Raw genomic sequence first — 24,851 nt, 5'->3', positions numbered from 1 at the left:
AAGGAAAATAAAGAAACAATGTAGAAAAGAACCCACATGAAGAAATGGAAAATGGAGAAACACCATGTGTAGATTATTAGTGGAAAGTGCATTAAAAATCAACTCTTGCTGACATTTAGGCGCCAAGAGTTTTCTACTCAGCTTTAATTGAAAACCTCAGTTCTGCCTTGAATTGTTTCTTTGTCAAATAGAACTATATATTTCCTTCATCAAATGTTAATAAATTGTATTATTTTAAGGTACTTTCCAAAATGATGGTGCTCCCATTGAAGTTGACCAGAACTGAGGGCCGTTTTTCATTTTTAAAAAGATGCCATATGGCTGGCTTGCAATAGCTTGTAGTCAACCTACCCTAAGGTCTTATTGAATGACCGCTTTATTGTAATTTTGGGGGGAAGGAGGGCCTTTTTAAAAAGATTATACTTGGGCTAGCTTATTAAATTTCCTTCTAATCCTCAAATTCATCAAAGCTGTTTTAATGGGAAGAAAATATATTTTCATCTTAATGGCACAACATTTTAAACAATAATCAGTACCATTTATTGTGCTTCTATTCTCTGTCAATTATATTATATATACTATTGCTGATCCTTATACGAATCTTAAAGATTAATATTATTATACTATTTTATTGAGAAAACAGGGGTCAAGCCCTAGCCGGTTTGGCTCGGTGGTTGAAGCATAGGTCTGCAGACTGAAGGGTTCCAGGTTCGATTCCGATCAAGGGCACATGCCTGGTTGTGGGCTCAATCCCTAGTGGGGTGCATGCAGGAGGCAGCCAATCAATGATTCTCTCTCATCATTGATGTTTCTATTTCTCCCTTTTCCTTCCTCTAAGAAATCAATAAAAATATATTTTTTTAAAAAGAGATAAAACAGGGCTCAGATAGGTTAAAACATTTGCTCAAAACCACATAGCTGAACTAAGACTCAAATCCAGTTCTGTGTAACTTCAAAGCTACTTCACTAAGCTATTTTTCAACTTAAAGCTCAGCATGGGCAAATTCTTCATTTGTAAAGGTACATATTTTTACTAGTCAAATAATAATCAGTCATCTGATTAATAAGTTGGAAAATACTATTAAGGGACCAAAGCAAATTGTGTTATAAGGTAATGAGAATAGGCATGGCTGGGTAGCTCAGTTGGTTAGTGTGTTGTCCTGATATATCTCCAGTCAGGGCAGATACAAGAATCAACCAGTGAATACATAAATAAGTGGAACAACAAATCAATCTCTCTCTCAAAACACACACACACACACACACACACACACACACACACAATAATACATGAGAACATTTCCTCATATGGTTTGCAAATTAGTTTCTCAATGCAATTTGAATTTATCCTGAGATATGACAGTATCTACAAACAAAATTGTGGCCTCACAAGATCTGGGGTTCAATTCCTAGTCAACAGCACATACCTGGGTTATGGTTTTAACCCCAGACCCATTCAGGGCACATTCTAGAAGCAACCAATTGATATGTCTCTTTAACATCAATGTTTCCCTCTTTTTTCTCTCTCCCTCCCTTCCACTCTTCCTAAAAATCAATGGAAACAAATATCCTCAGATGAGGATTAACAAAAAAAGGTTTACCTATATGATCTTCATACTACTACTTAACCCTTGTTAAGAATTTACCATGTTATCTTACTTAATGCTCACAACAATATATGAATATGAGGCAAAGTATCACAGGGTATCACCTCCCTTTCACAAATGAAGAAACTAAGGCTCAAGTCAGAGCTGAGACTCAAACCCTAGTAACTCCTAGAACAAGTTAGGTATGAGATCTGAAAGTTGAAGAGCGTTTGGCCAGAAAGAAAGAGATGCTGCTTGGATAGTGTTGCAAGTGCAGGGTAAGTACAGAGAACAGAAGCTGAGAGCAGCAGAGGCCAGATCATAGATGGCCTCCTCCTAAGTACCCTGATGGAGTTTCACTGTGTGCTGCTGGTGATGGAAAGCACGAGAAGGTTTTCTATAGAACAGTGGCAAGAAGGGATTTGCCCTTCAGAAAGCTCATACTAGCTGCAGCAAGTGAGAGTAGACTGAAGGGGGTGGAAACAGAAGACTCATCATGGGGTAATATAAGGAAAATGTGACCTGGTAGTGGTTTGAATAATAGCAGTTAATATTTTGAGCCCTGTCATTTCATTTTAATCATTGCAACTCTATTATGTAGATATAATTACCCCCCCCACTTAGCCGAAACTGGTTTGGCTCAGTAGATAGAGCATCAATCTGCGGACTCAAGGGTCCCAGGTTGATTCAGGTCAAGGGCATGTATCGGGTCTAGTAATAATTAATGTCGTTTTTAAACATTCGTTTAAAATCTTGCTTGGCGTTGACTTGTATTGACATAACCTTCAAACACGTGGTATCTACAGAACGTGTGAAATGCAATTAACAAGTTTTGCTTGAAAAAGTTTGTGTTTGGTTTGGTTTTTGTTGCAAAACTAGGGCGAAGAAGATGGCGGATGAAGAGCATATTCGGCACTGCATGCTTTACGAGTTCCAATTAGGAAGAAAAGCAAGTGAGGCTGCAAAAAACATCTGTAGCGCTCTTAGTCAAGATGCAGTTAGCACCAGAAAATGCCAGCGTTGGTTTGAGAAATTTCGCGAGGGAAATTTTTCGTTAGATGACAAGAGTGGTCGAGGCTGTGTGTCCAATTTTGATCAAGAAGCTCTTCAAGCTCTTTTGGTGCAAAATCCTCAAATTACCCAACAAGAGCTTGTGACAACTTTCAATTGTTCACAAAAAACAATTTCCAATCAATTGCGTGCACTTGGCAAAGTCCAAAAGTTTGGAAAATGGGTTCCTCATGAGTTGACCAACAACAACCGTAATCAAAGAGTCACAATTTGCAGTTCGCTCCTCTCTCGTCAAAACCGTTTGCCATTTTTAGAGCAAATTGTTACCTGAGATGAACAATGGGTGCTGTATGTTAATTTGAAAAGGCGGCCTCAATGGTTGGACAAAAATGAGGCTCCGCAGCCCACGCCAAAACCTGACTTGCATGCGAAAAAAGTGATGTGTGTTTGGTGGAATTTTAAAGGAATTCTTCATTATGAACTTTTACCATCTAACCAAACCATTACAAGTCCAGTGTATAGTGCCCAATTGGAAAGGTTAGCCCAAGCTTTAAGAGAAAAAGAACCCGCGCTGATTAATCGGAAGGGCGTAATTCTTCACCACGATAACGCACGACCGCATACTGTAAGAATCACTGCTGAAAAACTGCGCCAGTTGGAATGGGAAGTTCTCCCTCAACCTGCATATTCTCCTGATATTGCCCCTTCCGATTACCATTTGTTTCGTTCTTTGCAAAACTTTCTTCTTGGAAAAAAATTTAATAATGAAGAATGCCTCAAAAATCCATTGACCGAATTTTTTGCATCAAAATCACAAGAATTTTACAACAGAGGGATTAAAATGCTTCCTGAGCGTTGGGCACAAGTAGTAGAAAACAATGGCAACTATATTGTTGATTAAATTTTGTTGTATTGTTTAAATAAATTCGATTTTTAAAAAAGTATTAGAAAACGACATTTTTAAAAAAGTATTAGAAAACAACCTAATACCTTGGTTGTGGGCACATCCCCAGTAGGGGGTGTGCAAGAGGCAGCTGATCAATGATTCTCTCTCAGCGATGTTTCTAACTCTCTCCCTTCCTCTCTGTAAAAAAGTCAATAAAACATATTTTTAAAAATAAAAAATAATTATCTCCCCCCCCCTCTATTTAATGGATGGGAAGCCTAAAGAACAGAAAAGCTAAATAATTTGTCCAAGGTCACATGGTAAGTAGTGGCAGTAGAGCAAGGTAGGAACATTGGAGAAGAATTTAAGCAGTGGTTTGGTCTAGGTGACTATTCAACTCATATTATTGATTTTGGGAGGATGGCTAAAGGAGCAGGAATTATCAAGTATGATATACAAGTTTCTAGCTTGGAAAACCAGGTAATGAATGAGTCAAGTTAGGAAATGCAGAAGCAAGGGGTGGTAGTGGAAAGAAGTGGTAGGTTCAGTTTGAGTTTTGATTTTCATGTCCCTGTGTAGTTTCCAAGTGGCGATATCTACAATGCAGCTAGCTGCAGGGGCTGGTGTGACCCTCCAAGTAAGACTTTGATGTCATCAGCCTCAACCTCTCCCAGAAGCAAAATCAAAACCACCTTTGGAGAAGCTGAAAACCATACAAACTTTGAACATGAAGCATTTAGAAAAACTCCAATGGCTTTAACTACAAAACAGTATTAGATCACCACAGGATAGTTTTCCCCTATTAATTTTATTATTTTTTATTAATGGCCCTTTATCTTGAAGTCTACAGAGAAGCAGGGCCCAAATTGTCTACACCAGTCTTTTTCTCCCAAGGCATAGGAACTCTTCTTTGTACAACACTAACTTTCGAAGCACTAGGGAACCATTTAACAAATGATCATTTCAGTGCACTCAGTGGGGTCCTAATCTGGAAGCATGCCCTAACCAATCTCTAACCTCCTAGAGAACAAAGAGGAAATCTGCTTTGTTAGAATAATAGAGAAATACTAACACATCAAATTGCTTTAGAGGGAAGGCTCCAAGTGAATTTCTCCTAATGAAATGGCATTTTCCTTCCCAGAAATTAAAAATGCAGAGCTCATAGATGAAGAAATATTTTTTAAAAATGCTTTGATAACATTTCTTTTCCAAGTCTTGGCTATGAGATTATTTCAGTTTTTCTTCCATGTTTGTATCTTTGCCCAATTTAAAGCACTTCCACTCCTTACCTTTGCCTAGACTAGCTCCTCATTTAAGAAAAGGTTTCATAAGAGAAAAATTACTGGTAAGTCATTTGAAAACTGTGGCCACACCCTGGTAACACATAATCACTGCCTTAGGCAGATGGTGCAACTGTGTCATGAATAGAGAGCCTTTGACTGTTTCTAAGAGGTATTTGTTCTGGAATCCCAGCACAGGTTCAGTAGAAACTGTTGAATAGATACTCAAAAATGTCTCCTTAAAGCCACAAGGACTCCTTTCATTTTTCCTTTGATGTGTGTGTTTGTTGTTTGTTTGTTTTTTTCTTTTCTCTTCTCCAACAAAGCTAATGAGTCAATCATTCATACCAAATATGTCCATGTTGCCTTGCCACCAGCCTAATCTTCGTGGGAAATTGTTCAAGTTTTTGCATCTTCCCAAACATGGCAATATCCAAAGGGTTCACCAATGCGTGAACACAATGTATTCCCAAATTACGATAAGAACATCTGTACAAAGGAATGAATGTAAAGAATGACTGCATCCAATTTTAGTGAATCTGATGAAACCCATTTTATGAATCCAGGCTGGATTACTAAAATAATTCTCAGGGTTTTTTTTTATTTTAAAAATTATACTTTTAATTATAGAATATTGTTAGAATAATACAGATATAGACACTAGGATAACTGACCGATACCATAAGGAAAACTGTTCTACATACTTACTTGTTCATTCACTCTCCACAACCATAGAAAACAGGCACAACGTGTTCAGGGGATGTGCAGAAGCAGCCAAAGTCTTGGGGAGCAGAAGGCATGCAAAGAGAGTCTGATGCATAACTTCTACACAAAGTTCAACATATGGGCAGCACTTGGTAGAAAAAGAGGAGAAAGAGCTGGTCTGGCCGTTGCCCTGGAGTATATATGTTTAGTGAGATGGCTGGGGTACTTAGAAGCCAAAAGCAGCAGCAGGCGCAGTTTGGGGTTGGGGCAGGAGAGAAGGGAAGAAAAAGGGAGTGAAATATAATTAAGTCATGAAGATGCTGTCTTCTGTGGCCAAAACAGATGCCCTAGTGGCTCACAGAAACAGGAGAGCTTTGATGTTCATTAAAAGCATCAGCAACACTGATATGGTAAAGACATATTTGAGTTTAGTCATTCAGAACATGTAAGTCATCCAACAATTAAAATATGAATACCCACAGTCGGCTAGATTTTGTATCTAACGAAAAACATGCTTCTTGCCTGAGTTTATATTAAATAGGAGTGGCAACAGAAAGAAAGCTCCTTGGTGGAGTGTTTTTTCATTTTGTTACTTTCGAGATCGTGTCACTTGTAAGCAATGCAGTCCCACCCAGCTCTGGGTCATAATTCATTACAGTACTTGACCCTAGAGACTATGAACTCTTTAACACCAAGTCCCAAAGAGCTATGGCAAAAGTAGTTTTCAAATGTTACAACTTTCATCATAAAGCACAGTAGAAATAACTTGAGACACACTAAAAAAAAAAATTTCCATGAGTCCATATCCTGGGCATCAATTTTCTTCCACTCACACCCCTAAGTACTGGGATAAGCACCAACATTTGGGATATTTCTTAATTCTTATTTAGGCTGAGATAAGGAAAACTGACTCTACTGGGCTTACATTGGGTCAACTCTTATTTTAACCATTTATGTCTGTAGGCTGACAGGATGAAAATACATTCCTATAGGCTTATTAATTCCTTGTCACTAGCCCAAAGAGATGCTCAGTCTGAGAACAGGACAATCAGTTATCTCCCACAATTGACTGATAGATATAAACAAATGTGTAGTTCTGTACATAGACAGATTTTACAACAGTGCACATCAAAGCATTAGTGTTTAAATTTTTCATTATAAAGAATGAAAAAAAAAAAAAAGGACATTTCTCAATTGGAGTGTGTCTGGAGTTTTGTCGCACAATCAACATCACCCAAGAACATGCTAATTCTGTGTGAATTCAATTTCTGCTATTGGAAAAACCACAGGAATACACATTTTCTGTACATACACATGCTCTTATGCAAGCTAAGAGAAACACTGGGATGTGGCCCTTATCAAATCCTAGAGTTAGCAGTATAGAGGGAATTGATCTTAAAGGGTAGAGGGGAAAGTACACAGAAATGACCTGTGTTCTTTGGGAAGGGACACTGTGTTTCCTTCCCTGAAATTGTCAATTCCACTTGCTCCTTACACTCCACCAACACTTATGGTCCTATCTTTCCTTGAAGACATTTTCCCTACAATGTTCCCTAGAATGATCCCCAAAGAAAATTAATAAATTCTGACTGGCAATAACAACAGTGGGCATCACTTCCTAAAGTCACCACCATTGATGAGTCCTTGTCTCCAAACCTGTGTTTCATTTATGTTTCATTTATCCTGGCAATCTGTATCTTCAGTTAGCTTTCACAAAGATGCAAGCTTTTAAAAAGTTAATTAGAAACAATGAGAAGGAAAAATGTTATGATCATTGCCTTCATCATCCAGATTCCAGCTCTCAGGAAGTCAGAAAGGTACAGGTGCATGAGCAACTCAAGGACAAAGCCTTTGGACTTGCAAGAGGTGTGTGCCCAAATACTATGGTAAGTGAATAAGTGTGGCAATTCAGGCAGTCTCTTATCTTTCTCCAAAGCAGCTGTGATCACCCTATTACAGTCCAACACTTCCCCTAGCACAGTTTTTCAAGCTAAGGAGAAATAACTTTTAAAAATTTACTCTATTTCCAGTCCTGAGCATTTACCAGCATTTATGATCTAGACTTCAGAGTTCCAGTTACTCGTGGGGCTGATTTCAATAAGGTACTTCATTAATGTTAAGTGAATAAAAATCAGTTTTAGAGAGGGAATAACATCCCTAAAGCCGTGGGTCAGAATTTCAAATGGCTTGTCTTCTTTGATGTTTTAAACTGTGGCCTACAACAAGAAAATTCAGTATAGTATAAGAAACTCAGTCTTAAAAGAGCTCTTTGATAGCAAATAAAATTGTACCTTCAAATGAATTGTTTCTCAGACATAATTCAGGACTTACAGGGCTTAGTCAGTATGAACTCTCTTATGTTTAATAAGAGCTGAGCTCCGGCTGAAACTCTTCTCGCATTCAGTACATTCGTAAGGTTTCTCTCCCGTGTGCACTCTCTGATGTGTGATGAGGTTTGAGCTCTGGGTGAAACCTTTTCCACATTGCACACATTCATAAGGTTTCTCTCCTGTGTGGGTTCTCTGGTGTTTAATTAGATCTGACCTTTCACCAAAGCTTCGCCAACACTCATTGCACTCATAGGGCTTCTCTCCAGTGTGAATTTTCTGGTGTGTGATGAGATGAGAACTCCGGCTGAAGCTTTTCCCACAAGCATTACATTCATATGGCTTTTCCCCGGTGTGGGTTCTCTGGTGCTGAACCAAGTGTGAGATGCGGCTGAAATTCTCTCCACATTCATTACAGTGATACGGCTTTTCTCCTGTGTGGGCTCTGCGATGGCGCACAAGGTCAGAGTTCTGACTGAAGTTCTTCCCACATTCATCACACTTGTAGGGCCTCTCTCCTGTGTGGACTCGATAGTGTTTGATGAGATCAGATCTCTCACTGAAGCCTCGCCCACATTCATTACACTCATAAGGCTTCTCACCTGTGTGGGTCCTCTGGTGTTGAGCTAGGTGAGAGCTCCGGCTGAAGCTTTTCCCACACTCCTCACACTCATAGGGTTTCTCCCCACTGTGGGTCCTTTGATGTTGGATTAGGTGAGAGAGCCGGCAGAAACTTTTCCCACATTCGTTACATTTGTGGGGCTTTTCTCCAGTATGGATTGTTTGATGCTGGATAAGATGAGAGCTTCTTCCAAAACTTTTCCCACACTCATTACAGTCATAAGGTCTCTCTCCAGTGTGTGTCCTTTGATGCTGAATAAGGTGTGAGCTCCGACTAAAGCCTTTTCCACATTCATAACACTTAAAGGGTCTGTCTCCAGTGTGGGTTTTCTGATGTCGATTAAGGTCTGAGATCTGACTGAAGGCCTTTCCACAATGAGAACATATATGGTACTGAATACCTGTGTGAATTTCTTTGTGGACAAGGAGATCCGTGACTTGTTGAAGAGGATAGCTTGCCCACTCTTCTGCTGTTAAATCTCCCCACTCTCCTTCTGACCTATCCCTGCTTTCAAAGGCCTCTTCACTTTCAGGATTTTCCTCAGTATTCCCAACAGGTCTTTCAGATGCAGTCCCAAGTTCCACATCTTCACCAATCTCTTGCTTTGGATTCACCTCGTTCTCACTCCTGATCTCAAAATCTGCAATGAAGAGTAAATAATAATAATAATAACAATAATAATAATAATAATTAATCATAATAATAATAATACTGGTAAACACACAAAGAATTACCTACTATGTGCCAAGCATTATGTTAAGTTCTTTACATGAATTATTACCTCAACTGCCCTGAATCAGGAATTATGATTTCTATTTTATACATAATAAACCTAAGGCTAAGAGAAATTACTTCCAAAAGGTCATGCTCTTTAAAAAAATTTTTTTTTAAATAAATAAAAACTAAAAGCAAAAGGTCATACTCATAGATACAGAGAACTGACTGACAGCTGTCAGAGGGGAGAGAGGTTGGGGGACTAGGTGAGGAGGGGCCCTAGCCAGTTTGGGTCAGTGGATGGAGTGTTGGCCTGCAGACTGAGGAGTTGCAGGTTTGATTCTGGTCAAGGACACATGCCTGGGTTGCAGACTCAATTCCCCTGTGGGGGTGTGCAGGAGGCAGTCAATCAATGATTCTCTCACATCATTGATGTTTCTATCTCTCTTCCTCTACCTTCCTCTCTGAAATCAATAAAAATATATTAAAAAGAAAAAGGTGAGGAGGGGATTAAGTAGTACAAACTGGTACTTGCAGAATCACCATAGAGATCTGAATTGCTGCATGGGGAATATAGTCAATAATGTCAAGATAACTGGGTAGGCAGCCAGGTGGGTGCTTGGGTCAGTGAAAGGACCACTCTGTAGAGTGCATGGTTTTCCAGCTACTGTGCTGTACATCTGAAACTGCTGTGGAATGGTATTAAATGTAAACTGTAGTTGGAAAAAAACACACAAACGGCCATAAATGGTGGAGCCAGGATTCAAATTCAGGTCTGTATAAAAGTTCATGCTCTTGCATATAAGTACAACCAATGGACATAAAGCTCTGGGGAGGGAGGGGATGGGTGGGAGGGAGGGAGGGGGGAAAATAAAATAAAATTAAAATTAAAAAAAAAAAAAAAAGTTCATGCTCTATATCAATAGAGTTAATGGTTCTTTATAAAAATTGTATATAGTCCTGGTTTCTCAAAAGGAGAAAACCAGCCCGGCCAGTGGGCTCAGTGATTGAGCATCTACCTATGAACAAGGAGGTCACCATTCGATTCCCAGTCAGAGCACTGGCCCAGATTGTAGGCTCAATCCCCAGTAGGAGGCATGCAAGAGGAGCCAATCAGTGATTCTCTCTCATCATTGATGTTCCTATCTATCCCTCTCCCTTCCTCTCTAAAATCAATATGTATTTTTTTTAAAAAAAGGAGAATACCAGAAACAGAGAATATGAGAGACTCCAAATTAGAATCTCTAACAGCCAAGAACCTAGATATTTTATATGTGAATGCATGTATGTATGTATATGTGTTTTTTTTCTTAACTAATCAAGCCTTCATCATAATCATTATATAAATTTACTGAGAACCTACTGGGATAGCATGGATAAAAATGAATTTTTATCTATTTCTATCAAATCTTAGTTGACAGAAAAAAATGACTTCCAAATGCTACTTTTTGGGGCCTTTTAATGAAAACAGGGTGGGAAGACTGGAGAACACAAAAAAAGATGCCTAGCTTAGAAATTTTTGGCATTGTCCTCAAATGAGAATCAAAATATATAACCACAGTGTACAAAAAACAACAACTTTCTACCAGACACTGCATTTTCCAAGTTGCATTTCTTAGTACTCTCTTCAGAAAGAGGTAGGTATGCTGGGAGAAAAGGGTCCCAAGGATAAATTACTTTGGTAAGTGATGCATGCAACATCTTCTTAGAAATTCACATTTCCTGATAACATAATAAAGGCTTTAAGAGTCTTGAGGTAAAGAGGCCTTGTTAACATTATTTAACTCATTTATTTGGGCAAATAATTTCTTTGGGGGGTGCTTCCATGTTTCCATCCCCAAGTGTTCCTTGGACTCAACCTTAAATATGTAGATTCATATTTCTTTGAGATTCTCATTTCTTATTTTTGTTGCATTAAGTGGAATATCTGGATAACAGACTGCAATAGATCTGGGTAGATAACTTAATTTCTAGTTGTTTCCTAAAGGAAGGATTCAAGAAACTTGGGATATCAGAGAAAGGCCAATTAAAAAGAAAACATCTCACCCTGGCCAGTGTGATCAGTGGTTAGAACACTGTCCCATGCACTGAAGGATCCTAGCTTTGATTCCTGGTCAGGACACATACCTAGGTTTTGAGCTCAATCCTTGGTCCTGATGGCAACCAATCAATTTCTTTCTCTCTCTTTCTCTCTCTCTCTCTCTCTCTCTCTCTCTCTCTCTCCCTCCCTCCCCCCCCCCCAATGAAAAAAGCATATCCTTGGGTAATGATTAAAAAAAAAAAAAGAAAACCCCTTCTATTTGCCTTTTGCTCTGGAAAAGACTATAGGAATAAAGGATTAGTCCTCAATGAATGGCAGATTACCTAGTGAAGCATACAAGGTAGCTAACTTCTGTTGAGTCTCAACAGGAGACAAAATGAATCTAAAGGCTGTTCAGCTCAAGAATACACTGTTTGTTCAGGTTACAACACTCAGGACAAAGGAGAGCTAAGAGAACAGATAGGATTTGGCCAGTGTGGCTCAGTAGTTGAGCACTGATCCATGAACCAAAAGGTCCCCAATTGATTCCCCATCAGAACAAATGCCAGGGTTGTGGGCTCGATCCCCAGTAGGGGGCATGTGGGAAGCAGCTGATCAATATTTTTCTCTCATCGATGTTTCTAGCTCTCTATCCCTCTTCCTTCCTCTCCCTCTTAAAAAAAAAAAATCAATAAAAACATATATATTTTTTTAAAAAGACATGTTTGCAGACCATCAAAAAAAAAAAAAAAAAATAGCTTTCCTTCTGAAACCAGTTTGGCTCAGTGGATAAAGCGTCAGCCTGTGGCCTAAAGGGTCCCAGGTTCGATTCCGATCAGGGGCATGTACCTTGGTTGCAGGCACATCCCCAGTAGGGAGTGTGCAAGAGGCAGCTGATCGATGACTCTCTCTCATCCATGTTTCTAACTTTCTATCCCCCTCTCTTCCTCTTTGTGAAAAATCAATAAAATATATATATATTTTTTTAAAAATTAGTTTTCTTGCCCACCCGCATGGCCCAGTGATTGAGCATCAACCTATGAACCAGGAGGTCATGATTCGATTCCCAATTCAGGGCACATGCCCAGGTTGTGGTCTCGATCCACAGCATGGGACTTGCAGGAGGCAACTGATCAATGATTCCCTTTCATCACTGATATTTCTATCTATCACTCCTTCTCCCTTCCTCTCTGAAATCAATAAAAATATATTAAAGAAAAATTAGCTTTCCTCAATAATATAATTTGTGATCTAATTTACTTCAGGATTTTCCTGGAACATTTGACATACTCAAAATCTAAGGTCAACTCTAGACAAGCACCTACTCCAGATGAAGGACCTACGGCAAAGCTAAGGCTCCGAAGCCAAAACAAACACAGAAAGGTGGCTTTTGCCCTCCAATGAATCCAGGCCAGAACCCCCTCATCTTCTGATATGCCAAGGTGGCAGGTTTGATATCTGGTCAGGGTACATACAAGAATCAGCCAATGAATGCACAAATAAATGGAACAACAAATGAATTGTCTCTCTCTTCCCCTCCCCTCCCCCAAATCAATAAATAAAAATTTAAAAATAGACAATATAACTCTGATGTTCCCACTCACACATTTGTTTGAGGACACAAGTCAATATCCAATTAAATGCTTTAAAAGGGTTTACCAGAGCTTTCCACCTTGACCTGGAGGGAACCCCTCTGCTGGAAGTGACAGCAACCCTTTGACATCGTCACGGCTGTTCCATGTCCCAAGATGAAGACACCAAGCACAGAGATACAACAACATGGATGGCCTCAACAGAGTCACAAGGCACGAGGACAGTCTACCAAGAAGAACCTGACATCTGGTTTAAAAATCAAACTACTTGCCCAACTTGTCTGGCTCAGTGGATAGACTGAAGGGTCCCAGATTCGATTCCAGTCAAGGGCACATGCCCTGGGTTGTGATCTCAGTCCCCAGTAGGGGGCACGCAGGAGGCAGCCAACCAATGATTCTCTCTCTCATCATTGATGTTTCTATCTTCTCCCTCTCCCTTCCTCTCTGAAATCCATAACAAAAATATATTTTTTTAAAATCAAACAACTAGGTTGTGTAGAAAGAGCTAGTCTCAAAAACATGGGGTGAAGAATGGTAGAGGATCCTTACTTACCTAATGAGACAACATTTCCATAATTCTCCTGCATGACATCCCTGTAAAGGTCCCTTTGTGCAGGGTCCAGAGGTCTCCATTCTTCCCGAGTGAGGTACATGGCCATATCTTCAAATGTCACTGGTGCCTGAAATCACACAATGCTTCCTCATTATTTGATATCTCATAGATGGGTAACAGTTTTTCTCCTTGAAATTACACACATGGCTAGAATTATTGAGGAGGCAAAGGGAATTAAATCTGTCATAGAGAGTCCAAAGAAGAAATAAACAAGCTAAAGAGAGATATAATGAAGAAGAGAGCAATTTACAAGCTAATTGCTCTGGTGCAACGGCCAGACAACCTTGCCCCACACTGAAACCTTATTCGCTAGCTGTACTTTGCTCAGAACACATCTAGCACCCTACATGGCACCATAACTTTACTCACAATATCCCTCTTGTCCTGGAATATCTTTCTCAAACCAGAAAAATCCTATTATTCTTTTTCATTCCAGGTGAGGAAAACCACTGACAAATATTGAAGTGACAACGGATTTTAAGAAATAAAAACAATTTTTATTTTGTAAGGAGCAAAATAAGTTATGACTGGAAGCGCTGGTCCTCCTCCTCCAGATATCCCACTTATTCTTTTAGGTCCTGTTCCAGTGCCCCCGCCCCCCCCCCCCCCCCATCCCTCTGCTTGGCTCCACTCCTCCCTCGGACCCCCTCAGACAGAATTAATCACTCCCACTCCTTCCTTCTCACACCACAGCATTTTGTTCCTACAGCAAATGGAGTTCTTATCACGTTGTATCACGGTTAACCGGATGCATCTGTCTCCTAGACTGTGAGCAGGCGAGAGAGCCCGTTTCATCCACCTTTTGTCTCCCCGCATTTAAAGGCATACAGCAGGTGTTCAATAAATGCTTGTTTGTGGTGGCTAAACCGGTCTGGTACTGGGTTCCTTGGAGGCATAATACCGAAGCGAGCTAATTACTATTTCCAGGGAATTCCCCACAGGGATTTGCAGAGCAAAGAAAACGCCGGGACCAGGTGGATAAGCAGAGGCAGGGTCCGCGAAGCCACCCACGGCTTACCTGGGACCCAGCCATGAGCAGGGTGGCTGCCATCTCGGGCTCAAGGATTCGCCTCCCGGGAGAAAGCGCAGGAAAAGCAGCTAGCAGACAGCACAGCACTAAAGGAGGCGAAAAGCAGGGCGTGAGGCACAGAAAACAGGCCCTGCCCACTCCCCAGGGCTGGAGTTCTGGCCGCCAGGCGGCTGGGGAGGGCCCTGGACCCGGGGAGGATCACTCTCCTCCTAGACCCTCGAGCGCGACCCGCCCTCTGCGTCTCCGCCACCAAGAGGTGGAGGCAATGCCGGAATTGAGTAGGACGGGACAGCCCCCTGGCTCGGTCCCTCCCGCCCGGGCTCCAGCCGCTGCAGTCTCAGGGAGGCGGCTCTCAGCCCAGCCCACAGAACGCCTGGGCTCTTCCATCTCCAGCAAGAACCCTTTCCGGCAGCTGCCTTAGCCAATCAGCGAGCGCAGCTCGAAAAACGCTCCACCAATTACGAGCCGAACACTAGGCCCGCCTCTCGTAAAAAGGCTGGATATCTCTACCGCGCCTGCGCCTGCCCCTGTGGCCTGCCGGGAGTTTGAGTTCCATGCTGGCGTACAAAGGCCAGTCTGGGGCCAAAAGCCAAGGAGGAAAAAAGAACAAAAGGGTGAAGAAAGGACCGCGTTCTCCTACTCAGGACAGAGCATCTTCTGCTTTCTTCTGATGGAGACAACAGCCCGAGTAAGCAAGGGAAGTTGCCCTGCTTCTCCTCACGTCCCTAGAAGCTTATCTTGAAGCTGGACCTGAGTTGCGACGTCTGGCCTAATTTCGTGCTGGCCTGGGTTGGGTTCCGCTCGGATTAACACTGCTTTGACAGCCGGGCCTGAGACGAAAGAGGCAGCCCCCCACTCCCCGGGGAAGATTCGGCGGCCTCGCTGGAACTTTGAGCTCCGCCCACGCACTACATCTCCCAGCAGCGCCTGCGGCGTCCGCACCCTGCTGCACAGACTACAACTCCCAAGAGGTCCCGCGCCGCCGGAGAGCTGGCGAGTGTGGCCGATGGTTGGGACGGGCGGTGTTCAAGCTCCATCGCTATTAACCCTATAGGGGAGTCTGCCTGCGTCCTTCCAAAGAGGGCGCTCCTTGAGGGGCGGGCAGAGCTGTGCCTGGCAGAGCGGGAAGCCAAAACCCTGAGCGAATGTGGGGGACCAGGGCGTGTAAACAAAGGGAGCGAGCCAGGTCCCAGCGCTGGGCAGAACCGACCTTCTCATACCGAGGGCTTCTCTGCGCAAAGGTTTCCTGGCCGCCTTTGACACTGACGGGCCTCTGAGGGCCTGAGCCGGGCTGGCCCTCCACAGGTTAGCAGTCTCTGATCGCTGAAGATAGGAAATCGGGAAAAACAAAACAAAACAAACCCGAGCTGAGAACGAACAGACTTACCTCCTGGCCCGCAGAAGATCCACTAGACCGCCGGCTCCAAGATCCCCGAGGCCCCAGACAGATTCCAAATCCGCAGGCAGAGTTCTTTTGAGACTTCAGGAGTTCGGCAAGGTTTCTAGAAATCACTACTGGCAGATTCCGGATATCTCAGACCTGCAGGTAGATCTCGAATCCGCAGACTTGCAGGCAAAGCCCAGAGATCCCAAAGATTCACACAGAATCCCGAGACTCAGACTCTCAGGCAGCCCAGAAACCACAGGCTCAGAGGCAGGTCCCCCAGAGACCACAGCAGCTAGCCAAGGAACACCACCAGCAGCTACGCTGCATGCAGCTGGATTTCTTCCGAACGGAAGGACTTGCCCCCTTCCCCTTCCCCAGCCAGGATGAGAAAATGAGACAATGGAAGCCCAGCACTGGGAAAAGCAGGCATTCTGCGTGGAGAAGCGCTCTGAGCCCGCTGTAGCCTTGGAGAGGGAAGTGATGGAAAAAGAATATAGCAGCTTATTAGGGACTCCCACCCTCTTCAAGTTATAAATATCCCCAGAACCTTGGCTATGTGCCCAGAAGCCTGTTGTCTCTAACTGTACCGGAGACTTCTCTGCCTGCGCTGGGAAAGGGGCTTTTCTTTTGTTTTGCAGATACACTGGGTGACTTGAATTTTTTTTCTCTCGAATATGACTCCAGGCTGTGCTTTTATTAGTGGGTGTCCTGTTCCCAGTGCCCAGTTATTTATGGTTAAATTACTCAAGTGTCTGAAAAGAACTAGAGCTCTAGCCAGCCATGAGGCAGACTCTCCCATTCCACACCCCCAACTGTGAGGCTAGACATTCTTTAGCTCCCACAAAATTGTACCATCTTACCCCACCTAACATCGATATGGGTACACGACACAAAAAAGGTTAAAAAAAAAATGGAATCACAGAGGGTTCCTGAAGGCAGCCAAGGTCAGACAGACCTGGGTTGAAATCCAGGCTGTATATCCTTTGAAAAGTCATTTAACCTTCCCAGGCCCATTTCTCTTTCTGTAAAATGGGATAATCACACCTAAGGTGATGATGGTGAGGACCGAGATGACTTAAAGAGCGCACCCAGATAATAGTTGTTATTAATCCTGCCGAGGGTGCAGGGAAGACGTCCAGAACGTGAGCACTTTCTGTGGATATTTTCATCGGCTCAGAAAATCTGGGAAGTCCAAGTGGCTCCATCGCTGTGAGGATTGGCTGGTGACCTTATTCTCACATCATGTTTCTGCTGGAAATCCAGAGGGAACTCGAAGTTGGACCAGTTTGGTGGGTTCAGACAAATTAGTGGATTGAGCCCAGCAGAGCAGAGAGATTTGGAGCTGCCAAGATCCCAGCAAGTTAGGGCCTCACCCTTAGAAAAACCTCTGGGTCAAGGGAGGTCAGGTCATACTTTGGCTGATAGTGTAATTACAGGTTTCTAACTGGGCCTGAGGTGAGGTGAGCTGAGTGCCCCAGCCCCTGAGTCCAGCAAGGCTCCCTTTTCACCCCTTCTCGGACAGATTGCTCTGTAAACTTTCTTAGGCCTTTTCCTCTCCCTTGCTCCAGTGCTTTAAACCCTTCTTTGTCCTCAGCTGTTTCTTTTATTCCTAGGCCTGGCCGGGGGCAGGGCAACTCTCTCAACCCGGCTTGGCTTCTTGCCTTCTCCTATGAGTAAGTGCTTTCCTCTTTCTTCACCTGGGTCCCTCCAGAGGGTGGAGGAGAGAGGCTGAGAGAGACGGAAGGCTGACTTCTTTTGGCGGCCCTGGGGTAGGGGCGGTAGTGGGGGAGAAGAGGGGGAGGAGAGAAAGTGGGTGAGGGGCTTCCTGTCGCAGCCTTCGGCGGGACTCTGAGGGTTGGGTCACTGGAGAAGGAAGTGACTTCCTGCTCATTGTTCAGGACTTCGTTGTTTCTCAGGAATATTGTATGTGGGTTTTCAATAACCAATTTGGAAAACTATTTGTCCCATCACTTAGCAAACGACGAGCACCTACTGTGTGCAGAGGTAGCAGCACAGCCTATCACTGGGGAAAGGGGCCAGGAGGACCATTTGTGCAGGATCTCCAGGTGGAGTTATAGGTTATGTCAGAGCCACTACCAATTTAATCAAAGTTGCTCTTAGTATATCTTTAAGCTTGTTTCTTAATAGACCACAGTGCCTATGGAGCACTGTAAATTGTTATGTTTTAATAAATCTATAATTATCTTGTGAGCCGCACAATTATGTTGTAATTTTTTTGTATTAGAAGCATTAATTTGTTAAACATTGGAAAATATGCCTTAATATTTGTGATCTTGTTTTGTCATTTCTTCATTTTCAAATATACCAGTAACATATATATATTTTTTATTTTTTTTTTTTTTTAAATAATAAAGTAACCTGGGCTTCTCTCTTGATGCTGCTAAGAGCAGAGATGAAGTCTCTACACAGCAGGAGTTGGGAACATGGGGACACACTGACTTGCAGCCCACCTGCTATAGTATACGAATGATGAGCTGGCTAGTCTGCATCAAGAAGAGGGCTGCACTCATTGCTGGGGGTTTGGGAGGAGGCTGCACAGAGGAGATGACATCAGAGCTGGCTAGCAGACTGTAGGCCTCTTAGAGGTAGCGGACGAGGGGAGGGACAGCGCTTTCCTGTCTTCAAGCTCAGCATGTGCGAAGTCATGGAGGCATGAAAGGACAGAGGATGTTCCAGAATGGTCGGGATTGGGTATGGCTAGAAGGAAGAGTGTGGGGGTAGAGTGGCAGGGGAAGGGAACACAGCAGGGACAGTCTCTTATGTCCCCTTGCCTGCTGCCTGTTTGTCTCTGCCTTTGGCTGTGGGTCAGCAAAAGCCGGTGGTGTGTGTGTGTGTGTGTGTGTGTGTGTGTGTGTGGTGGGGGAGGGCAGCTGGGGCTGGCCTGGGGCAAGAAGAGCAGGTTGACCCTGCAGGAAGAGGGGGAGTGCAGAGGATTGGGAAGCTCTTTATGATCTTCGTGCATGTCAACATTTTTAAAAAATGTCAACAATTGCATTAAAAATGTACAACAAACTTACTTAGTTTGTTTAGATTACTCAAAGGCATCAAATAGGCCCATACTCACCAAGCATGTTTACTGGGTCTGTTTTGTACCAGACACTGTGCTAGGAGATAGGACACTCGCTCACACAGTGACTGCAGGGCTGTGTGATGAAGTTTGAGAGGGCCCGACAGGTAGCTCAGTTGGTTAAAACAGATTTGATCTGTCTTCAGGACACATACAAAAAGCAACCAATGAAAGCATAAAAAAGTGGAATAGCCCTAGCCAGTTTGGCTCAGTGGTTAGAGTGTTGGCCTGAGGACTGAAGGGTCCCAGGTTCCATTCTGGTCAAGGGCTTCATCCCCGGCCCAGTTGGGATGCATGCAGGAAGCAACCCATCAATGTGTCTCTCTCACATCATGTTTTTCTCTGTCTCCCTCCCTTCCACTCTCTCTAAAAGTCAATGGAAAAAATAGTCTCAGGTGTGGATTAATAAAACAAAAACAAAGCAAATAAAAGTGGAACAAGTCAATGTCTCTCCTTTCCCCTCTCTCTAAAACAAAAAAGACTCAATTTGAGAATGGCTACAAAAAACAGGAGCACAGTGGAGTGCCTGGGTTCCCAGTGGCCATCATTGCTTTGGGGAAAACAAAATGCATCACGTGCTGTGAGGTGAAGCCAGCGTTCAGATTGGTTCAGGATGTGAATAGGGGCCTGGGTTCAAGTTCAGATTGAACTTGAAGCAAATTACTCTCTGAACCTTGGTTTTCTCAGTCTGTGGAAAGTGTATAACAATACAATTCCTAGAGACAGAAAGTACAACAGTGCTTGCCAGAGGCGGGGGGGAAGGGGAAATGGGGAATTGTTTAAGACATATAGAGGTTCAGTTTTGCAGGATGAAGAGAGTTCTGGAGACCGGCTGGACAACAATGTGAATGCATTTTACTGAACTGTATGTACCCTTAAAAACGGGTCAGATGGCAAATTGTATGTTATGTATACTTTACAATTGAACAAAGAGTATAATAACCCTGGCCACTGTGGCTCAGTTGGTTGGACGTCATCCTCTGCACCAAAAGGTTGCTGGTTCAGTTCTCTGTCGTGGTACCTGCCCAGGTTCCATCCCAGGTAACTGATCAATGACATTATTAAGTTGAAAGTATTTGTTCCGCTTTTGTCTTCTAGACATTTAGATGGAGGATTAGATAATGCAGAGAAAAATCTGGATATCTCAACCCTTATTACTCAGTGGGGACCAGCGGTGTGGGCATCACCTGAGAGCCTGTTGGAAATGAAAAATCTCAGGCCCCACCCCAGACACGATCCCGGGGGGTGGGGGAGTGGTGGTCCCACCATGGTAAAGGGTAAAGAGCCCTGGGTATCTAAGCAACATCCCTCCACACTGTATAGGGAGTATTCATACCTCAGGCATGTAACACATCCCATCTGCTGTGGAGGTCCGTGCCTATGACTTCTCCCCAGGCTGGGAACTCCTGGGAGGTCTCTGCCAAGCATTGTGCATGGCCCTGGAGCTCTCATTGCATCGAGCACAATGACAGAAAGCAGGAGACCTGGGTTTCGGTCCTGATCCTGCCACTTATGAGCTGTGTATGTTGTGTCTTCTGTGAGCAGATTCTTAAGCCTTCCAAAGGACCCGCCCCGAATCTGACAGCTGAAGAACTGAAGATGGTGGTAGATTTCTAGTTTATTCACAGGCTTCATCCAGGAGGAGGCACTTGGTGGATGGAAGGAAGAAGGTGATAACCAGTTCAGAGTGGCTGATGCCCAGGGCTTATAAAGAACTTGGGCTTGCCGAAACTGGTTTGGCTCAGTGGATAGAGCATCGGCCTGTGGACTGGGAGGTCCCAGGTTCGATTCCGGTCAAGAGCATGTACCTTGGTTGCAGGCATATCCCCAGTAAGGGGTGTGCAGGAGGCAGCTGATGGATGTTTCTCTCTCGATGTTTCTAACTCTCTATTCCTCTCCCTTCCTCTCTGTGAAAAAAATCAATAAAACATATTAAAAACTTGGGCTGAAGTTACTCAGAACAGTTGCCCTAAGTTGCCCTAAGGGTGTACCAAGGCAGATGGAGACCCAGCGGCCTCTGCCTAGTCACTCTATGAGGGAGGCACTAGTACCCCTCCTGTCTTTATAGGCAAGGAAACAGCCCAAACAGGGTAAGTGACTTGCCTAGGCTCCCAAGAGTTCCCAGGCTCCTGCATGTCAGTCATTTTAGGAAACAGAGCCCAGGAGGCTCAGGCTGGGTCTGCTGGAAGCCAGGGACAGAGACTTAGACTCAGGACAGGCCTACCTGACCTGCTCCCAAGGCTTTTCCAGAAGATTCCAGCTTTGCCTAAAGTTCCTATCAGCGTAAAAAGCAAGCCGATGTGATCGTGGGAGAAGCATGATCAGGACCCTCCCTGCAGACTTCCTCTGAAGCGGAGGCCATAGATGGAGCTGTGGAGAACGCACTGCCAGGGCCTAGGCATCTTCTGAGGCTTGGCACCTCCCTGGGGCCATGGAACTGGCAGAGGTGGTGGTGGTGGGGGGGCAGGTTTAGGGCCTGTACTCTTCAGACAGAAAGACTCGGTTCAGGACGATCTGTTCCCTGGTTCAAAGGCCCCCAAAGCCAGCTTTGAACAGGGAATAGAATTTGGGGAAAGATGCAGAGCAGGGAGGAAATCTTCCACATGATGTGATAGACATATCTGCCTGAGCCAAATGGTGTGCCAAGTGTTCTCGTGCGTGACTCTGGGGTGGGGTGGGGTAAGACCTGCATCAGTCTGTTATTTTTCAACTCAGAAAAGGCTGGGAGGTTTGGATGTGAGGGAAGGGACGAAAAGCAAAGGTGTGCCAAGCCCATCAAAGATGTGACACCCAAGTCTCTGATTTCTACAAGACGTTTGCCAGCACAGACTCTTTGGGTGGTATCCCAGTCAGGCTCCTTCTATTCGCCATTCATTATTCATAACTAGGGATTTACCTGTGAAAGGATTCTCCCTCTGATCCCTAATACCCCATCCAGAGTTCAGCGTTTTTCTTCATTTTATATTTTATTTATTTATTTTTCTCCAGTTACGATGGCTTAGCGCTTTCTCTTTGTTCTTCCTCAACTTGTTCACTGAAATCCTGGCTGGCAATGCTATCAGCAGAACTACAAAACCAAAAAGGCAACAGAATTTTAGAGCTTTTCCTGCGCCACCCAAGGAGGCTGGGGGAGGGGAAGGGGACATGAAAAAGAAGGTAGGGCCTGGAGCCACACAGACCACAGGCTGAGTCCCAGCTCTGTCATCGTTAGTTGTGTGGCTCCGAACAAATCACTCATCTGTAAAACGGGATCATCATGCCGGCCAAGGTGAGGAGGGTACTGGGTAATAAACAAATGGAAATGTGATGTCAAACACGTGGTGTGTTCTCAATTCATCATCAAAATATCACTGAGGCCCTGGTTGGTTTGGCTCAGTGGGTGGAGCATCAGCCTGCGGACTGAAGAGTCCTGTGTTTGGTTCCGGCCAAAGGCACATGCCTGGGTTGCGGGCTTGATCCCCAGTAGAGGGTGTGCAGGAGCAGCCAGTGGTGATTCTCTCTCATCGTTGATGTTTCTGTCTCTTTCTCCCTCTCCCTTCCTCTCTGAAATCAATAAAATATATTTTAAAAAAAATATCACTGTGATGGTCGCGAATCACTTGATTAGACTTTAGGCCTTCCTCGTGGCAGTGGACACCACTTGAAAATGGGGTCAGAAGCCAGGTCGCTGCCACCTCTCGTAAGCCCGGCCTCTCTGACTAATGGGGAGGGAGGAGGAGCTGGGTTGCAGCGAGCAGAATGTCTGCTCCTCAGCAGTAACAATGACAAGAGCTATCGTGTACTGGGCACTCACTAATTCTGGGACAGGCAATGTTCACAGCTATTAACTCATTTCATCCTCACAGTCACCCTAGGAGGTAGGCGCTACGTCACTCCCATTCTCACAGGTACAGAGGCAACTCAGAGAGGTTAAGTCATTCGCCTAAGCCCCCATAGTACTAGGGATTGCCAAACTCGGGATAACAAGGACGGCGGTTGCTATGTACCAGGGACATGCGTGCTCAGGGCTTTTTCGTGTGGTTGTGCCGGTTGTTCACTGCACCGGAGAGCGTGGCAAAAGGGGCGAGTTGAGCCACCAGAGGCCCTAGTAATGCCTCACGTGTATTACCGTCCCTAATCCCCAAACAGGTCTGTGGGCTGGATATTAACATTCCCATTTTATAGAGCAGGAAGTCCAGGCCTAGAAAGTTCAGGTCACTTAGCTCAGTCACTTTGTAAAAAAGTGATAAAACGCGGATTTGAACCCGATGCCACGGCTCATGCTCTAAACCACGAGGCCGCTGAACTGGCCATATCCCCAAGCGCTCAACAGATGAACGAAGGAAAAATACACAACGGTCTGACTTTCACTTTAAAAACACATGGCAGATCCGCCGAGTCCCCAGGGCTACGGAGGCCTTCAGTCAAGTTGTAGAAACACAATCCACCGGGAATTTGCTCCACACGGGGTGGCCTCATGGGTGTGAAACATTTCGGGAGCTCCGTTTCCTCTTTCAAAAGTGAAAGTCGTCTTAGAAAGGAACATTCCTCCTAGCTGTTTGCAAAGTGTGCATGCGGATGTGATCACCTTCGCATCCGTCATTGGAGAAGGGCACGGCTCTCCTTTGCTCAGGGAGAGAGTAAGATGCTCAGGCTCACACAGTGCCCAGGGCAGAGCAGGGCTCCGACTCCCAGTCCGACGCTCGGTCTGGGGCTCCTTGCTAAGGGCCTGAGAGCCCACAGCCTGCCTGGTGGCCCAGACATCACACAGTGCACGTGGGGGTCAGGTGGTACCGGAGACTGACACGAATCACATGACCACACAGTTCTTTCGGAAGACGTGGCAGAGAGGAGCACTCTGGAGGGGTCTTTGCCTGGCGCTCATGTCTGAAAACAAAACCTCTGCCTTCGTGGGAGCTGGGCAGCCCAGGTGACAGCCTCGGTAACGTAAGCTTTTCCAGAGCCGCCTTGGGGAGGGAGGATGACCTGGGAGCCCCGGGGGAGAGGCCCCTCTGGCAGCACTCAGCCTTCCTCATTCCTGGCCACGGCCAGGTTCAAAGGAAACAACATCTGTTAAAGTGCTCTGCAAAGAAGTGCGCCCAAGTGCAGAGTGCTGTTGTTTTTCCTCTCTGGGTCCGGGGGTGGGGGTGGAGCAACTGACTCCCTCTGTGCTCAGATGAGGGACTTGCCCATCCTCTGACCAAATGTGGCTGCTGCCCCCATCCCAGCCGGTACCTTCCAAAAGGAACACACCCCTGCCTCACCAATAACAGCCCACCACGGTCTCCAGCACTGCAGATCCACCCTGCACAGGCTGGTAAGCTCCCGTGCACAAGGCCCCTTCTCGGCTGAGGGTATACTACTCCTTGGGGTGGGTGGGTGGGGAGGTAGCATCTGTGGATGTGGGGGAGAGGGGGGAGGGAGAAAGATACAGACCTTCCAGCGATTGCCGCACTCATTGCACAGGACAAAGGTGGTCATGGGCTCATCTGCACTGCGCGTCTGCACCTGAGACAGAGAGAGGCCCACGCGTGAAATCACCCCCCTGCTCCAGAGCCGGCCTGAGCTCCCACTGTCCACAGAAGCAGGCCCAAGACCCAGCGCTTAGCACTGCCGTTCCCTCCCCACACTGGCAATTCCTTATCGCTGGAACTCCAGAATGTGCGTTTTCTTCTTTTGCAGGCCCATCAGCTCACTTTCGGGATCTCACCGGCTCAGCCTGACCTTTGCACTTTCACTCTTTTTGATCCTTCTGAACTGCTCTCTCTTCTCTTGCCTCAAGACTCATCTCCTACAGAAAGTGTTCCCTGACTCACCTCTGAACATGCCTCGTAGGTGAGCTGGGAGCACCCCTACACTTAATTCATTCCTTATTTTAGACCTTATTTTAGAGGTTGTAGAACTGAGGCCAGAAAGGAAAAGAGATTTGAAGATCATGAGGACTAGTTAACCTGTTAACCGGGGAGTTCCCTTTTTAATTACGCAACCTGTAATGGGCGCATACTCTTTCA

The 24,851-nt window shown here is 44.7% G+C and overlaps 2 protein-coding genes and 1 long non-coding RNA gene across 8 annotated transcripts in view; 1 reads left to right on the top strand and 2 right to left on the bottom strand.

The window, feature by feature from the left end:
- Positions 1–5,356: 5,356 nt before the first annotated feature.
- ZNF436 (zinc finger protein 436) lies at positions 5,357–16,558 on the bottom strand. 4 transcript variants are annotated; one of them, XM_045585034.1, is made up of 4 exons: positions 15,774–16,558; positions 14,375–14,472; positions 13,297–13,423; positions 5,357–9,057 (listed from the first exon to the last, which is right to left on the bottom strand). In XM_045585034.1, the coding sequence occupies exons 2-4, from the start codon at positions 14,405–14,407 to the stop codon at positions 7,805–7,807; spliced, it is 1,413 nt and encodes a 470-aa protein (XP_045440990.1). In that variant the 5' UTR covers positions 14,408–14,472; positions 15,774–16,558; the 3' UTR covers positions 5,357–7,804. The 4 variants fall into 4 exon arrangements, with proteins under 4 accessions (XP_045440990.1, XP_036299586.1, XP_036299587.1 ...); XM_036443693.2 differs by having other exon boundaries at positions 14,375–14,467; XM_036443694.2 differs by lacking the exon at positions 14,375–14,472.
- LOC123652751 lies at positions 15,794–18,122 on the top strand. Its single transcript, XR_006742239.1, has 2 exons — positions 15,794–15,932; positions 17,387–18,122. It is a non-coding gene; the product is annotated as an uncharacterized LOC123652751 (long non-coding RNA).
- A 3,716-nt stretch (positions 18,123–21,838) lies between these two features.
- Positions 21,839–24,851, bottom strand: part of TCEA3 (transcription elongation factor A3) — a 38,475-nt gene continuing 35,462 nt past the window's right edge. For all 3 annotated transcript variants that reach the window (XM_045585032.1, XM_036443698.2, XM_036443697.2), the window contains 2 exons: positions 24,277–24,348; positions 21,839–21,928 (listed from right to left, as the gene is read on the bottom strand). In XM_045585032.1, coding sequence (XP_045440988.1) covers positions 21,920–21,928; positions 24,277–24,348 — 81 coding nt within the window. In that variant the 3' untranslated portion in view covers positions 21,839–21,919. The remainder of the gene's footprint in view (positions 21,929–24,276; positions 24,349–24,851) is intronic.

The sequence above is a fragment of the Pipistrellus kuhlii genome, unplaced genomic scaffold (genome assembly GCF_014108245.1).
Source record: "Pipistrellus kuhlii isolate mPipKuh1 unplaced genomic scaffold, mPipKuh1.p scaffold_m20_p_2, whole genome shotgun sequence".
NCBI classification, from domain to species: domain Eukaryota; kingdom Metazoa; phylum Chordata; class Mammalia; order Chiroptera; family Vespertilionidae; genus Pipistrellus; species Pipistrellus kuhlii.
This window is presented reverse-complemented; position numbering and strand designations above follow the sequence as displayed.

Coding starts and splice junctions, on each gene's coding strand:
- ZNF436 (XM_045585034.1), bottom strand. CDS start 14,407: ATGGCAGCCACCCTGCTCATGGCTGGGTCCCAG. Junction 13,424..14,374: donor TGCTCATGGCTGGGTCCCAG/GTAAGCCGTGGG, acceptor GTGTGATTTCAG/GCACCAGTGACATTTGAAGA. Junction 9,058..13,296: donor TGGAAATGTTGTCTCATTAG/GTAAGTAAGGAT, acceptor TCTTCATTGCAG/ATTTTGAGATCAGGAGTGAG.